The sequence below is a fragment of the Epinephelus lanceolatus genome, chromosome 18, assembly GCF_041903045.1.
Source record: "Epinephelus lanceolatus isolate andai-2023 chromosome 18, ASM4190304v1, whole genome shotgun sequence".
Lineage (NCBI taxonomy): Eukaryota > Metazoa > Chordata > Actinopteri > Perciformes > Serranidae > Epinephelus > Epinephelus lanceolatus.
This window is the reverse complement of record NC_135751.1, coordinates 24747618-24761445: the sequence shown is the minus strand read 5'-3', so window position 1 is coordinate 24761445 and position 13828 is coordinate 24747618. Positions and strand designations below refer to the sequence as shown.

General features: G+C 43.4%; 1 protein-coding gene across 2 annotated transcripts in view; it reads right to left on the bottom strand.

Annotated features, from left to right (window-relative positions):
* Positions 1-13828, bottom strand: part of prkar1b (protein kinase, cAMP-dependent, regulatory, type I, beta) — a 110350-nt gene that overhangs the window by 66096 nt on the left and 30426 nt on the right. For both annotated transcript variants that reach the window (XM_033645293.2, XM_033645294.2), the window contains one exon: positions 12820-12911. In XM_033645293.2, coding sequence (XP_033501184.1) covers positions 12820-12911 — 92 coding nt within the window. The remainder of the gene's footprint in view (positions 1-12819; positions 12912-13828) is intronic.

Sequence of the window (13828 nt, the reverse complement as noted above, 5' to 3'; positions counted from 1 at the left end):
GGCTAGGTAGCTCCGTAGATGGTCTCCTACAACTAGACACTTTTGTGTGTCGCTATATGCAGACTAAGTCACTAGTACTGTCGCTCGCGTCTGACTTTACTTCTGACGCCATGTTCAGTTATTTATTGGTATAACCGCAAACCACTCATGAACCACGCAGGCTTCAGGTACTTGAGCAACCCGTTAATTGTTCCCCTGCAAAACAATACACCATGAGTTCCCACCTTACAGGCTGGGACCTATCACTACAGTTGACCCACGTCTTTCGAAGCTGCTGGAGCATCTGTGGGTGGTGTTGCCATGTTGTCTCGCTAATGTTTGTTTAGCAGCAGGCTAACCTGCCGGGAAGGTGCCAATGAGAGATCATGTGACCACCTAGGCGTACTGCGGCGTGCTGCTGCACGCAAGTTACGTAACTCTTGTTTGGTGAATGTGTGGGGTTTCAACCTGGTTTCAGTTGTTTTTATGAAGTCATTTGCACACGATAACGTAAATTTGCACGTCGTTAAAACAACAATGACGAAATTATCGTTAACGATATATATCACTCACCTAGTCACGATACAATATTATCACGATATTTAAGTCACGACACGATATTATCACAATATCTAAGTACAATATTATCACGATGTTTAAGTCACGGTACAATATTATCACGATATTTAAGTCAAGACACGATATCATCACGATATTTAAGTCATGGTACGATATTATCACGATATTTAAGTCACGATACAATATTATCACGATATTTAAGTCACGATACGATATTATCATGATATTTACGTCATGACACGATATTATCACGATATTTAAAGCACAATACGATATTATCATGATATTTAAGTCACGATACAATATTATCACAATATTTAAGTCATGATACGATATTATCACGATATTTAAGTACAATATTGTCACGATATTTAAGTCACGACACGATATCATCACGATATTTAAGTCACGACACAATATTATCACGATATTTAAGTCATGATACAATATTATCACGATATTTAAGTCACGATACGATATTATCATGATATTTACATCACAACATGATATTATCATGATATTTAAGTCACAATACAATATTATCATGATATTTAAGTCACAATACGATATTATCACGATATTTAAGTCACAATACAATATTGTGATTTTAAATATGTTGGAGTATTGTGATAAAATATATTGTGATATATTGCGATTTATTTACTTTTTGTCAACTGTAAATGATGTCCCCAAAGGTTAACTTTACCAGCCTTTGTTTTATCTAATAAGAAAGATTTCAGTCTGTTCATCCCACCTCAGCCATTTTTTTTTGCAGCAACAAAATGTATCTAGTGGACTGAAAAAGCAACCGATTATATTATTCTAGTAGGCCACCTAAAGTTTAATTTGAGTTTTTCATATAATAAAAAAACAATACTTGGCACTGTGTGACAGTACGATATTGCCACACAAAAGTATCGCGATACTGTGCTGTATCGATTTTTTCCCGCCACTCCTAAAGACTAGCAGCTTCTGTATTCTGCGAGATAGAGTTACTGTTTTTGAAGACTTAAAAAACAGCACACACTCCCAAAAATGATAAATACTGGGTGCAAGACAGAAAAACAAAAACAAAAAAAAAGCAGGTCCGCACACCAGAAACTGCTCCTTTTGGAAGTTTTAATCGTATCACCACATGTGACGTTTCGGGCACCAGCCCTTCATCAGACATGGACAAGATAAGGACACACCTCTCACATGACTGAAACATCAGTTAAAAAAAATGTCATGACAGGCAAATTCAAGGTGAACCAGAAGAAGATATTATACTAACTCATATATCTAAAAAAAAATAGAGGCACCACTTACACAATAAAAAGTAGTGATCCTCAATTAAATATGAGCTATAATGAGATATGATTTGCTGCCACCTGTCATCCACAACAGTACATTGCTTAGCTTAAGTGGCAGTACATCTGCCTGCTTCTCCAAACTGGGAGCATACCAGCTGCCATCTACAGTATGTTATACACTGATTATAGATAAGTACCTGATACCCCACTTCAAACAAACGGCTATCGCTTTAAAGTATGTTTTGGGGCCATTTTGTTCCGCGAGATCGAGGTGAGATTGAGGTGATTCACTACTTCTTCCACCGTCGACATTTGATCCAGCTGCTGCTCAGATCCAAAATGGAGGCCAGTTTCAATCCCTTTTTCCTGTTTACTACATGATAAACACGGCTGTGCATTGTACATGCATGCATGTACAAAAACATAAATTTACATACCCCTTTCTTCCATGAACTTATGTGCATTGGTCAGACAGCGTGCACATAAGTACCTGCACATATATACATGAACTGGAAAACAAATCTCCACTCACATGCAAACACACACACACTCACATTGATGGTATAAGCAGCTGAAAAGGCAGGGATGAATCATAGCGAGCTGGAAAACTGTCCTGCAAAGACTCTGGGGTACATTTTGGAGGGAAAACAACTTTCTAAAAGGACTCCAGACACTAACACTACACTACATGACTCACTACTTTGAAAAGAATTGGATGGAGAAGTGGATGGAGTGAAGGATGGAGACAGATGACAGGGGGCGGAAGAGGCAGCAGGGGACAGGTTGAAACACAGCAGAGGGTATGAGAGAGGACAAAAGTTTCCAGCTATCTGTGCAGTTGTGTGTGTAACTGTGTGTACGTGCATACATGTGCGTGCATGTGCATGTACGAGTGTGTTTATCTGCGCTAGCTTACAAGTATGCATATGAACTTCCTACAAATGATATGTTTGTGTGCGTGCCATGTGGTTTGCAAGGGCGTGAAGGTGAAGCAGTCCGCGCTGAGGGGAAAGATGCAGAGCGCTGGGGGAGGAGGTGACACTGCCGGCCTGTTAGTCCTCCGCGCGCCGGATGGTGGTGGGGATGGTCGCGGTTCAGTCAGGCCTGCAGCACTCCCGTGGAGAGTGACCTCATCGCCTGGCCCCTGGCATTGTGGCAGCAGCACAAAGCCATGCAGGGGACGGAGAGAGAAGAGACTACACATGAATGTGGGGGAGGGACTGGATGTGAGTGTGGATGGAGATGTGAATGAGTCTGTGTGACTGAGGGAGGGAGAAAAAGGCAAGAGGAAAGTAGTGAATTCTGAAAAGGGGGGAAAAAGGAGGACCACCGGGCTCTCAGGAAGAACAGGGATGAGAACACACAGAGAGTCAATGAGGGAATCCATAAGGCAGGAAACACAAACACAAACAAACAACACACAAGAGAAACCTGCTAATTTGCTCATGCTGTTATTGCATAGCCCGCCGTAAAATACAGTCCTCACTAGGCTTCCACCTGAGCACACAGAGAAACCTGTCAATGACGGGAAAAGACACGCAAATGGCCTCACTGCGGAGACTGCAGGACACTTCCTCAATGGTCACTCATTGTGCCACTGCATCCTGTCTCCCCTGCGTTATAAACTGCCAGGATGGACAGTCTGCAGGGGGTCATGTGAGACAAGTGTCCAGGCATGTTGGCACACAATAATCTTGGATACATGTACATGTTTGTGTGTGTATATATATTTATATTTCCAGTCTAAGGATCAGTGTGTCTAACTAGTAGGAGCAACAACTCAGAGATAGTTAATATCTGTGTTATCTATGTGTGGCAAAAACACCCTCTAGGGGCGGCTTCATGGTAACAGCACTTAAAAGTGTCTGTGGCTGTCACAGCTGACCAAAAACCCATTTGCCCTTTCTGTTCATTTTGGAAACAGCGCATCTGCGTTTCAGATATGAACCCATTCACCGGAGCAAAGAGCTCAGGTTCAACACCCATTGATATGGAGCCTGATTCAAATGAGCGAGCGATCAGATATAACGATGAGAGCTGTGTTCATTTGATACGGCTCCGCAGTTTGCTATCTCGCATTGCATCCTCTTTGTTGTTTTGTCCCTTCACACGGGCCTTAAATAAACTTCCGCTGGAACATGAGACGAGGCAGAGCTCTCCCGGGCGTTTTTTTTTAGTGTCTTTCACTTCACTGTTGTTTGTTTATTTAAGTTTTCTGTCTCTCGCTGATTTATTTATTGTTGTTTTTACACCTCTTCAAGCGCACACACACACACACACACACATACAGACAAAGAGTGCCAGTACACTAAAGATGTTCCCCGTCCATCGACAGGGGCGACTTGGGAAGGTGCAGAGGTCAGGGTTTAGGGGTCAGAGGTCAACTAATCGGTCACTTCATCAACTCATTACTCTGCTTGTTAATTAGGGGATTAAAGCAGGCAGGATGAGGTAAGCACCACCTCTTTACAACCCTTTCCCCCTTTTGTATCCTTTGCTATAACATTTTAACTGCAAACATTTTAACGGTTGTATTGATCGTGCTTCTTATGGAATGGTATTAAACTCTTTCCGTTTTTTTTCTTGAGGATCTGGTTCTCTACATAGCGAAGATAAAGAGCCGCATTTCCTTGATTTTACAACTGGGTCCTGACCTGAAAAGATTTAACAACTCCTGTTACCAGATGGCATTTTAGAATATTGCAAGCTCTGCCAAGGCAGCTCAAGGAATGGGATAAACAGGGTTTCCTCGTGCCTGCCAGACTATTTATGTGGTTACACAGGCAGCAGGGCTTCTCCTGTCTGTGCGGTCCCCAGGAGAGTGTTTTGTGGTATGAGGGCATTAGACTAATGCACCCGGACAGGGGAAGACAACTTGATGAGCGTATATTTATGTCAATTTGTGTGTGTTTTGTTTGTGTCAAGGGAAAAATAAATGCACCTCTGACAGATTTCCCAGAGGTCTCTTCCTCTGTAATTAATCCCTCTCCTAAAGGGTTCCCTCACATTTTTGCCAGTGAATTTTTAAAACTCCTCCATAACATTTTCATATTTTACCCCCTTTCCATGTCTTTATTTAAGTAGTTGTAGGCCCTGATACCCCAAAGTGACATCAAGGAACTAGTGCCGATGAAGGTTAACTGTTGCATCGCCTCATGTCGCCTTTTTCTCAGCCAAAAAGCTGCACCTAAACACACCATGAAGACTACAGCCAATGGCCAAGTAGCACTTCTGTTCTGCACCTGCGTGAGAGGAAGGAACTCTCCACACCAGCAGGCAATGGTGGTCTGTATTCGTCATTTACTGCAAGACCCACAGGATGGATTCAAGACACTAGTTAGTTAGTCCTCAAAATGGTGAGTCCACAAGTGGCTGGGCAAGGGCGGGACTCGATGCACATGCCCTTGCTTACTCCGCAAGAACAGAGAAATTTGTTCTCTCTCGCAGGGCTGCAAGAAAAGATTGACGTCATTTTTTTCTTGCAGCCCTGGTTTGGGAGTTCTTGCAGCTTGCTCTCGACACATCATCTGGGCAGAACTTTTTTCTTGTGTGGTGTCCAAGAACTATTGTGTGATTGGTCAGAAATTTTATTAAATGCGGTTAATGCGGAAAAGCGCATGTGACGTATGCGGCAGTGGGAGGGGCCTATGATGACTTCTGCACTTGAGTTTTTTGTGAAGTATGAAAAGCCCTGGCCAGAAAGAACTTTGTTCTTGTTCTTGCCACCTCGGGAACAAGAACAAATTTCTCTGTTCTTGCGGAGTATTTTACAGGGCTTTAGAGGATCCGGTAGTTGCCATTGCCAATGCTGTCGATAGCTAAAATAGAAATGAACCTCAACGGCTAAAAGCAGCTCACTTTGACGTGTTAGCTTCTTCCATATAGTACAAACAGGTACAACACGAAAACACCCACTTGAATAAATTGGCCAACTAGTGCTAACTGAGTTTTGAGCCATGACTCCTTCTATTCTGGCTCCCAATAACACAACAAGATGTCATTTTAAGACTCCTATGTAGCCTACAGCCCTGTGGTGAAAAGCCGTGTTTTGCCTCCAGCTAACAAACTGATGTCATTGTGACATGGACTCTATTTCTTGTTACTTGTTCTTGAATGTTTGTTTTGCAGACATGTCTAATAATCGTTTTGCGACCTTGCCTGAACCTGAGTATATGTGATACCTTAATAAATTAAGGTTGATCGCCATCATGTCCTGTCAGTCTTCCCCCGTCCAAGTAGATGAATGACCCAACACAATGGATGAATATTGCTTGCCAGGTATCATTAGGCTAAGTGTTGTCTGTAAACAACCATCCTGCTGATAGCCAAATGTTTGATCTACAGGCTGAGATTTAGATGGAGATGACAGTCTGATGCTTATGTGCTGTATGTACATACTGCAGCGGCCTCCCACTGAGGCTAACGTTAGCTATCCATCAGTAGTAGCTGTCACCAGCATCGTTTTCTGTTTCTCTACTGATGTGACAGCGTGTTTCATTCCCCTAAAAGGGGGCGTGGCCTTGGCGATGACATGGTGCTGGTCTGGTGTCCCTTGTGATACTAGGGACATTTTCATCAGTCACGCAGTACGGCACACAGTTTTACGTTAGTAATTCAAGAAACATATTTCGTGAAACATTAGACATGCTTGGGGGGGGGGTATGAACATATTTTAAACAAAAGCCAAAACAATGTTCATAACTTTCCAAAAAATCTGTTAATCCCAAACACATTTTTGAAATTTCATAACTTTTGCAGGAATTTCGTGACCCTGGGTAACCTGTTTCTAAATGTGTCCTCACATAACTGCTCCTGCGCCCGTCCCATCCATCTTTCCACTGGAGATCATGAAGGTCATTAATCCAGGTGTGCAGAAAAATTGCCAAAAGCAGGCCAACATTAACACACACAGTTCACAATCTACCGCTATCTGAAGTCTCATTTCATATCACTTCAGTAGGAAGTTAGATAAGAAACACTATTACAGTAGGAACTAAGAGAATGTTTGTTTAAACAGGCGATAGCACTTCTATTGAGCATATTTAAAGACTGATTCTCAATGGGCATTTAACAGGGGGAAGTGGTGGAGAGGGTGCACCTGGACAAACATACACATGTGCACATACACATACACATCATAGGCCTGTAAACTTGACAATTTAGCCGAGGCCAGATATCCAAATTGGTGCAAAACAGTGTGACCTGATTCTTTCTTTTATCAATTTCTTATCAGAATCTTTTATCTGAAAACGATCATCTAAGTGCTGTTAGTTCGCTGAAACCAAAACAGACTAATCAGACATGCAGATGGTAAGATGAGATAGTAGTTTCAGTCGATATGATAACAACTACGGCACAGTTACACTATTGAGACAGGTGGTTGCAGGCTGATTTGGGTGTTAGCCGTGCAGGCTCGGCACAATGTGAAATCAAACACCTGTTCTCGGCTTATCTACTGTAGTGTGCTTGGCTGTTGATGTGGGCATATCGTAATGAGGTCATTATGGCAGCTAATGGGAGGCAAATAGAGGGGTCCACCCAGTGGCCCACTGGGAGCCACACCATGGCAGAGATTCAGACGTCAGTTTACAGACCAGCCAAGGTCACGAGATAAACAAGTGGAGGTACTGTCCCCTGATGGTACAGCATAAGTTCATTCCCTTGCAGTTTGTATTCCTAAGAAACCATGACCTTTTATTTAGCAAAAGTAAAAATTCCTAACTTGAACGCTCTGTGTGTCTCGTCTTTGAATATTGTACAAGACAGGTGTGTGCTTTGACCTCTTCATTCCTCGCTAAGTGCTTAAAAAAACGGACTTTTAATTACAAAAACAGTGTTAAGTTGAAATCTGGAAGGCAGAAATGTGTTGAAGTTTCACTTCCAGGCAGCTGAGGAAAGATGAACCACATGCACACACACACACACACATGGCTGGAGGAGCTCAGAAACTTTGAGGCCATAAAGTTTGACATATGGAATGGTGTGTTAATCAAAGACTCCACGCTCCCAGCTGGAGCAGCCTCACTGGGAACACAGCCTGACATGCATGCTTGAGAATGTCCTTGTGTGTGTGTGCGTGTGTGTGTGTGTGTTTCTCATGATAATGTAATCCCTGTCATCCTTTGTAGTGATGGTTGTATTTGTGTGCCTGGTTATGCATGAGAGAGTGTGTGTGTGTGTGTCTGTGCTTACAGTGTGGATGCTTCACCATTGTGCCATTGCAAATAGCAGACAGAGAGGCAGTGCCACATCTCTCTTGCTCTTTCTCTGCCTCTTCCCTCCCCTGTCTCTCACCTTTACCTCAGCTCAGGTGGAACAGTGCTTGAAGGAATACTCCACCTGCAAAATGACCATCTGTGTTTCAGTTACTTACCTTGAATTCATGAAGAAACCTCTGTGTTCCTGCATGCCACCACAGTGAACGGCAAATCCAATAAAAGGCAAATATTCTTTATGAATTGAAGTAAATGGGGACCAAGTTTTTCAAAGCAAAACTATATCAAAAAGTCTGTTTCCATATTCTCAGTACTTCCCAAATGCATGCATTTTTGCTAAGACATTACAATTCAAAACACGTCAGTACTAACAGTCTCACACAGCCAAGCAGAGAGCCTGAGCACAAGTGTTATTGAGATAAATAAGACTGTGTTAGAGTTTGTAAAAAGATTTCGTTCTGCAGTAGTAAACGTAACCCCCGTTTACTTCATTTCACGAGGGATCTTTGCCTTCGTTGTATTCTTCATAGAGCCACACCAAAAAAGCATAGTTTTCTCCAAGAATTTGAGGTAACACGTGTTATGTGTTTGACAAATGCCTCGAGGGCAAATGACAAATGCCTCTCCTCTTGCCTCTTGCTCTGAATTCCCCTTGATATTCTTTGTTTTCCTTCTGTCTCCAGAATGTACTCATAAACCCTGACATCTTTACATTGCTGACAATGGAATCTGTGACAGCAAACATTCACAGAACAGGATATGATCAAAGTGCAGACCACTGGCTGGCTCTGTTTTAGTTTAAGTAATATCCTGCTTGTCCTGAGATGCCCTCCTGGATCATTTTTCTCAGCCTGGCTCTATCCTGTAATTATACACTCAGTCATCTCAGCCCCAACACAAGACTAATAGGGCAGCTTCACTGCTGAAAGATTTCCTCTGGAAAGACACATATACTGTATATGCACATATATAAAGTATGTAGGTGTTTGCTGAGTGGCTTTAACACTGGAGTTATTGGAATCTCTGATGACATAGAAAAAGTGGCTGATTGTCTAATTTGCACACATCCATTTTGACAAACAGTATGTGGCAAGTGACAAGGACACATGTGATGGGTCTGTTCTTCAGAGCTGTGTTTTAAGCAAAAAACTATACTAACTAGGAAATGATGGAACCCAACATGCAGCTGTGTGCATAGGGACAAGTAAACACACAGTCAGCACTTGCAGTCCAGTATTAAATACCATTGCAGAACACGTAGTACTGTCATACTGGGTACTATCAATAAAGTTATAAACATTTTAAAAAATCCAAAGTGTACTTCATGGTGTCCCACTGTTCAAGACTGGCAGGTATAAATCATGATCCATATAGAGAATGGCAGATTTTGATCAGTATCCATTAGCGTACAAGACTGGCAACCAAACATTAGTCGGTCATTAATCGGCAAGATTTCACTGGTCGCTTAGTCGCAGAAAAAAAAAACAACAACAACTTAAAACTCTATTAGGAGCTGCGCCTTGTCAAAATAAATCAAAACCGATATGACTGGACCATGTGGGCATTTAATTTGAAAGGACAGACACAGGAAGTGGCCACGCTCAGCAGTCAGACAGGAGTCACATTACAAACCACTCACAGCCGACAGATATCTTTCCCTTCTTCTGTAAATATTCAGTCTGATAAATATGGAGAAGGACGATAGGCCTACACACTTATAAACAGCTCCTGGTGGTTAAAGACACGTCATGTGTACACCCTCTAATTCCCTGGGCTGGTACCTGCAGTTATTCCACAGGCTAGTTAATAACATGTCGGGCAGGAAATCCAAAGTGTGGGATCATTTTGAGAAGGTGAAGGACGAACCCAAGGTGGTATGTAAACTCATCTTCATTGGTCGACTACAAACATGACGAATCATCTGAAACATGGAAGTAGCTACACGCCCATTAGCCACTTAGCACAATCATTACTGCTTCCGACAGCGTCATTAACAGGTGGCTCGCTCAGTGTGTGACGTGCACTTGTAGATTAAAATATAGGCCTATATTAATGAAGGTTCATTAGTACGATTCTGTATTTCTCTGTAATGTAGCACAGTGTTAACAATGTTACTGATACTATTCTTTCTCACACCTTCAACTCAAACCATTGTGTTGCCCCGCCCAAAATATATCATTTAATAATTAAATTAATATTGTAAACATGCAGGCGACTAGTCGACTAATGGCCCTAAAAAGCACAGCAAAATATACGAGTGCTGCGGCAGCAAAAAACAATCTGAAAATGGAAAAAGAAAATTTAAAATGGAAGAAAAAGCAGCAGTAAAAATACAGCACAGTGTCCCTGGATTCCTAGAAAGACAGAGAAGTAACTTAAGACAGAGAGCAATAAGACAACAAGGAAAAAGAGAGAGCTCTGCAGAAAAAAAGTGATGAGAGGAAAAAGAGAGCACTGGAGAGAGCAGAGAAACAGAGAGGGCTTCATTGTTTTCGATCTTGCTCATTACTGAAGGGGATGATAGCATAATATAGTGCTAATGGGGGAACAAACCGTGTGGTGTTCGGCTTACATAACTGCTGAGTGATTAATCACACAAGATATTTCCTTGACACACAGATAGCTATTGGCCCTCTGTTTTTCTTTCTCTTTCTGTCTCACACACACGTTATAGACGCCATTCATTAAACAAAGTACAAAAAAATATATTTGCCAATCCCAACCAGTAGTCAGGGGGAAAAAAGTTTGCATGATGTCCCATCCAATGACGACATGCACTGACCCATCCCCCTGATGTCAAGCACAGGCCCATACCAGGAGCGAGCAATGGTCAACTGTCACTATCTTCTCACCCAATGAGACCACATGTGCAAGAACATCTGATAGCCCAAATGGCCAGCTGTGTGCAAAACAAGGGAGGAGCGAGAAACAGAGTGGGAGTGACAGACAGAGAGACAGAGGACTGTACAGTCAGACTCCATCTGCTAATGTGCGTCAGTCCTTGACAGCTCTGGCACATCTAAAGACGCCAATGTACTTCATACTGTGACTTCATCAATGCCATGACAGAAGGCATCAACAGGAGAAAATGATTACTCTGCAGCTGGGACTGGCTTCATTTTCTGTTTTGTTGCCTGTAGTGACCGCTGTAGTGATACTGTACATCACTTCGGATGAGCTGAAGTCACAGGCGCACCTCCTCGGGCAAAGTTTGTGCCGAACCTTTACTAACGAGAGTGTGTAGTCTACTCTGCAGCAACTAAACCATGTGCACAGGGCTGCTGGTTGCTGTGTGCAGGTTTTCATTAATGCTGGACGACCACATTGGCCATACACCAATACACTTCTGTTGTTAGGGGCTCCAGGCGCGACAGCCGCAACATCACCGCAATGTAACCGAGCCACCAGCCAGCCAGCCAGCCAGCCGTCCGGCATCATCAGCCCAGAGTGAAGAGTGAGGAAGAACAGAAGAGAGTGAGGGAGACCGTAAGAGCGACAGAGAGAGACGATTAGAAAGCTAAACGAAGGCAAAGCCAACTAACTGCCATGTCACTGTACAATCTAGCAAATCGGACAAGGTTTTCACGAGCTAAGAGTCTTCAGCGCTGCTAGCTGCATGTTCAACCACAAATGACACAACAACGAATTCCTGTGTGCGCAGCATTAATGGCTGATGCTAGCTGTGTGTAGCGAGACAGCAAACATGACAGCCAGTCAAATAAATTCTACATCATGCATGGTTTCATGGGCCGACGACGCCGCCATTACATAGCTTGGCATGCCAAGAGGCCTTGAACACATTAAAACCTGATGGTTTATGGTCTACTGCCACATATTTTTGTGGCGTAACTCTAATCTGCCACATCAGCCACCCAAGTACATGGTCTCTCAGACTGTCCGGATCTATCACATGTTGCACTCTGCTCGGGGCTGCTTCAGAAGCACTGACGTGCAATCAGAGGCCTGCGTGCCTGTGCCAAGGAAGCACGGTAAATTGTCAGCTGACGAAAGACTGGAAAGAGTGTGTTTTGGGTTTGGTCCGTGGAGGCTTTAGCCGACAGGAAAGCTCCGGTGTTTTCCTCTCCATGGGGCATAATGGATTCTCCCCGCCAATGAAACACTATTCCGGCTGGCGGGCGGGACCGCCAGCCACCTGAGAGCCTTTCCCACAACACCCCCTTCCCTGTCAGAGCCAGACCCAGGCATCACTGGAGATCTGGGACAGATGGAGGGATGGAGAGAGGATGGTAGAAGAGAGGAGGAATGTGAAAGAACAATGAATAGGAGCAGATGGGAAGAAAAAGAGGAAAAGAGGGAAGCTGGCATCCCTCTCTTTCTGAGACAACTATGGAGAATCGTTGATTTCTGAGCAATGTATCTGAACACCGCCGCCCATATCTGAATACACAACATGATATGGACATGCAGACAGCTCACCATAACAACGAGCAACACAACACACAGACACATCCAGTTGCCCCCTTACCCACCCTTCACTGCATACCTCCTCTTCTGTTACATCCATCCATGTTCACCCCTCTATGTCTCTGCAGACTTGAGATGCTCCCAAAGCAGGCAACACTGGCACACAGTGGCCACAAGGGCAATACACTCAGCTGAAACAATGGCCTGTTCATGATTTTATCAGCTTACAAACACACACTCATACTCCACACACATTTGGATTACTGGCATGCAACTGGATATTGTGCAGACCTGCTAAAGAACACAGCAGGGTCACAAACATTCTGTACCTTCTTTCATTATCGTCCAGGTGAGCGAAGAGCACATTCTTGGAGATGGCCTTGGCTAAAGCGGTCATGGTCTTGTAGTCCTTTGGGATCACCTGTGTGGACAAAGCAGTAATATCCATTACAGTAACGTATACCGCAACCACACTGTGCAGGTGGACACATGAGACAGTCCAACACAAACAAATAATAGGTCTGACTTCAAACGCAGACTAAATTGAGTAATTAAAGAGCAGCATTTTGGCAAACTCTGAAAGGGACATCCCACACGTGTGTCTGAGTATTTTTGGGAAAGCCCATCTGTTCAGGGATTACACTCAAAATGTCACACAGCCTTTAAAAATTCACAAGAGGCCTGAACTCATTCATAAGACATGCATTTTCATGTCCCAGACTGTGGTGTGTGTGTGTGTGTGTGTGTGTGTGTGTGTGTGTGTGTGTGTGTGTGTGTGTGTGTGGAAAGGGAATGGCAAAGTCTGCAGCCACAACAAAGCCACAGAAGTCTGTATTTTAAGTTTCTTTTAACATAGGGTGAGAAAGAAAAAAGTAAGAAAGAGCGAGAGGACGAAACAAAACCATTCTCACTGCGGAGTAACTTAAAAAAAAAAGAGAGAGGAGTGTGTATGTGTACGCATGTGTTTTGTCTCTGGTGGTGAGGGAGAGGAGGGGGTAGGCTGTAATTATGTTAAGGCAACAGATGTCTCCACATGAAGACGACCATGCAGCAGTGTGCATAACGCACACACAAAAACGCACACAACCACATCAAATGGGAAGTAAAAAGTACCAAAAGTTTATCTATCTGCCGTCCTCCAGCCTGGTTACTCCGTGGACAGCAAGGGAAAGAGGCTGGTCATCCTCCACAAGATCCATCCTGCTGTCACCCAGGAGGTCATTACATGTCAGGGCACTCGGCTTGTTACCAGCTTTTGAATCACTGTCCTTTTTAAAGCAACGTGTCAGACTGATGTTTCTGTTCTAGCCAAGTGATCCTTCACTAAACCACCCCCTA